A 1,737-nucleotide genomic window follows, 5' to 3' on the forward strand; every position below is an offset into this window, starting at 1 on the left:
CGCCCCCTGCCCGAGGGCGCCGGGGCCATCGGTCTCCTCCACGTCTAGGTGCAAGTTCTGGGTCCTTACGCCAGAGGAGGAGTTCTCCTTGTGCGCCAGCGAGCCCCGGGGCCGGGTGAGGCTGCGCATCAGGGACCTGGGTGGCCGGGAGCTTGGCGTCTCGTGGAGCAGCGACCTGACCCGCGTCCCATCCTGCTAGGTGGTGTGGCAGTGGAAGGTGAGCCAGGCTGTGTGCCAGGCCCTTCGCGGGAGGAAGGACTTCCCGGTGCTGGGGGCCGGCCCCGCGGCCCCTGAGCCCCCTGCCTGCCGCTCTGCAGCCTACACCTTCCGAGCCGAGGGCCACCTCTGCGGGGCCACCTATGATGGGGAGTGGTGCTTGGCCCGGCCCCACGGCAAGTGAGTGGTGTCCGGGTTGCGCAGTCTCCATATGCAGCCCGGGTGGCTTGGAGCTCACAGCAGCCTTCCTGCCTCAGCCTCATTTGTGCTGAGATCACAGGCCACCCTGCCCAACAGCGGAACAGTTCTCACCTTGTGGTGGTATGCAGGCCCCCCCCAGGGGCAGAGCTCTCACCTCTTGCAAAGGTGGGGAACACTGAGGCCCAGAGACTGGCTTGATTTGTCCTAGGTCCCGGGGCAGGTTATAGGGTGGGCCTGGCCTCAGTCACAGGTCTGTGTGGCTCCACAGGCAGGATGGCCTTTAAAGGGCAAGTGGCCCAGCTACAGCTGGGGACTGAGTCAGAGAGCTGAAGGGATGCCCAGGGCTATGCTGTCAAGGATATCTGTGGTTTGTCAAGACCTTGCCTACTTCCAGAGATGGTCTGGGGGGTGGGCGTGCATAAAAAGACCACAGTGTGATGCCTCACTGGGAGAGAGGAGGAGGGTGGAGGAAGCTTGTAAATCAGCATTTAGCTCAGGTTAAATTTAGCTCTGAGCTTCCTGGTGGTCAGAGGGAAAAGGGAACCCGGTGTCTCTAGGGCTCCCATGGGATGTGGTGAGGTAAAAGGGGGCCAAGGGATCTCAGAGCCCAGAGGGAGGGCTGGATGGGGTTGGGAGGACGTCTGTGGAAGCGCATGGTTGTGTTGCACTGGGTCTGGTGGCCTGATGCCTGGGGGTGTCATCCACTGTGTTCCAGGGGGACGCTGAAGTGGCCGGATGGACGGCATCACGTGGGGAATTTCCAGTGGGGCCTGGAGCACGGGTGAGGCTGGTGGGCAGACTCCAGGGTTCATGGGGTGGGGCTCCCCTAAACCCCAGACTTTGAGCAGGATCAGAGACCGGGGACCGGGGCCCCTGCATGACCAGGAGCCAGATGGGTCTCAGCTCCCCTGGGGAGGGAGAGTCCTGGCGTCCGTCTGGGCAGCAGGGCGCACTGACCTCCAAGCCCCCACGTGCCAGCTTCGGCGTCTACCTGGTGCCGAGGGCGGCCGAGGACCAGTTTGACTGTTACAAGGGCCACTGGCAGGAGGGCAGCATGCATGGCTATGGCATCTGTGAGTAAGTGACCCTCATGGGGTCATGGGCGGGACGCCCCTGGGCCGTGTGGGGAGCAGGGCCAGCCATCCGTGCCCCTGCAGGTACGGCTCGGAGGAGGTGTACAAGGGCTACTTCCAGGCTGGCCTGCGGCACGGGTTTGGGGTCCTTGACAGTGCCCCGAAGGCCCCGCAGCCCTTCCGGTACACAGGCCACTGGGAGCAGGGCCAGAGGAGTGGCTACGGTGTCCAGGAGGACAGCAGCAGG

The 1,737-nt window shown here is 64.1% G+C and overlaps 1 protein-coding gene across 1 annotated transcript in view; it reads left to right on the forward strand.

Annotated features, from left to right (window-relative positions):
• Positions 1–1,737, forward strand: part of Als2cl (ALS2 C-terminal like) — a 17,515-nt gene that overhangs the window by 5,816 nt on the left and 9,962 nt on the right. Inside the window, exons 11-15 of the mRNA XM_033762705.1 lie at positions 16–115; positions 200–396; positions 1,133–1,198; positions 1,396–1,494; positions 1,575–1,733. Of these exons, the coding sequence (XP_033618596.1) occupies positions 16–115; positions 200–396; positions 1,133–1,198; positions 1,396–1,494; positions 1,575–1,733 (621 nt within the window). The remainder of the gene's footprint in view (positions 1–15; positions 116–199; positions 397–1,132; positions 1,199–1,395; positions 1,495–1,574; positions 1,734–1,737) is intronic.

The sequence above is a fragment of the Fukomys damarensis genome, unplaced genomic scaffold (assembly GCF_012274545.1).
Source record: "Fukomys damarensis isolate Sample0158 unplaced genomic scaffold, DMR_v1.0_HiC HiC_scaffold_12, whole genome shotgun sequence".
Taxonomy (NCBI): Eukaryota; Metazoa; Chordata; class Mammalia; order Rodentia; family Bathyergidae; genus Fukomys; species Fukomys damarensis.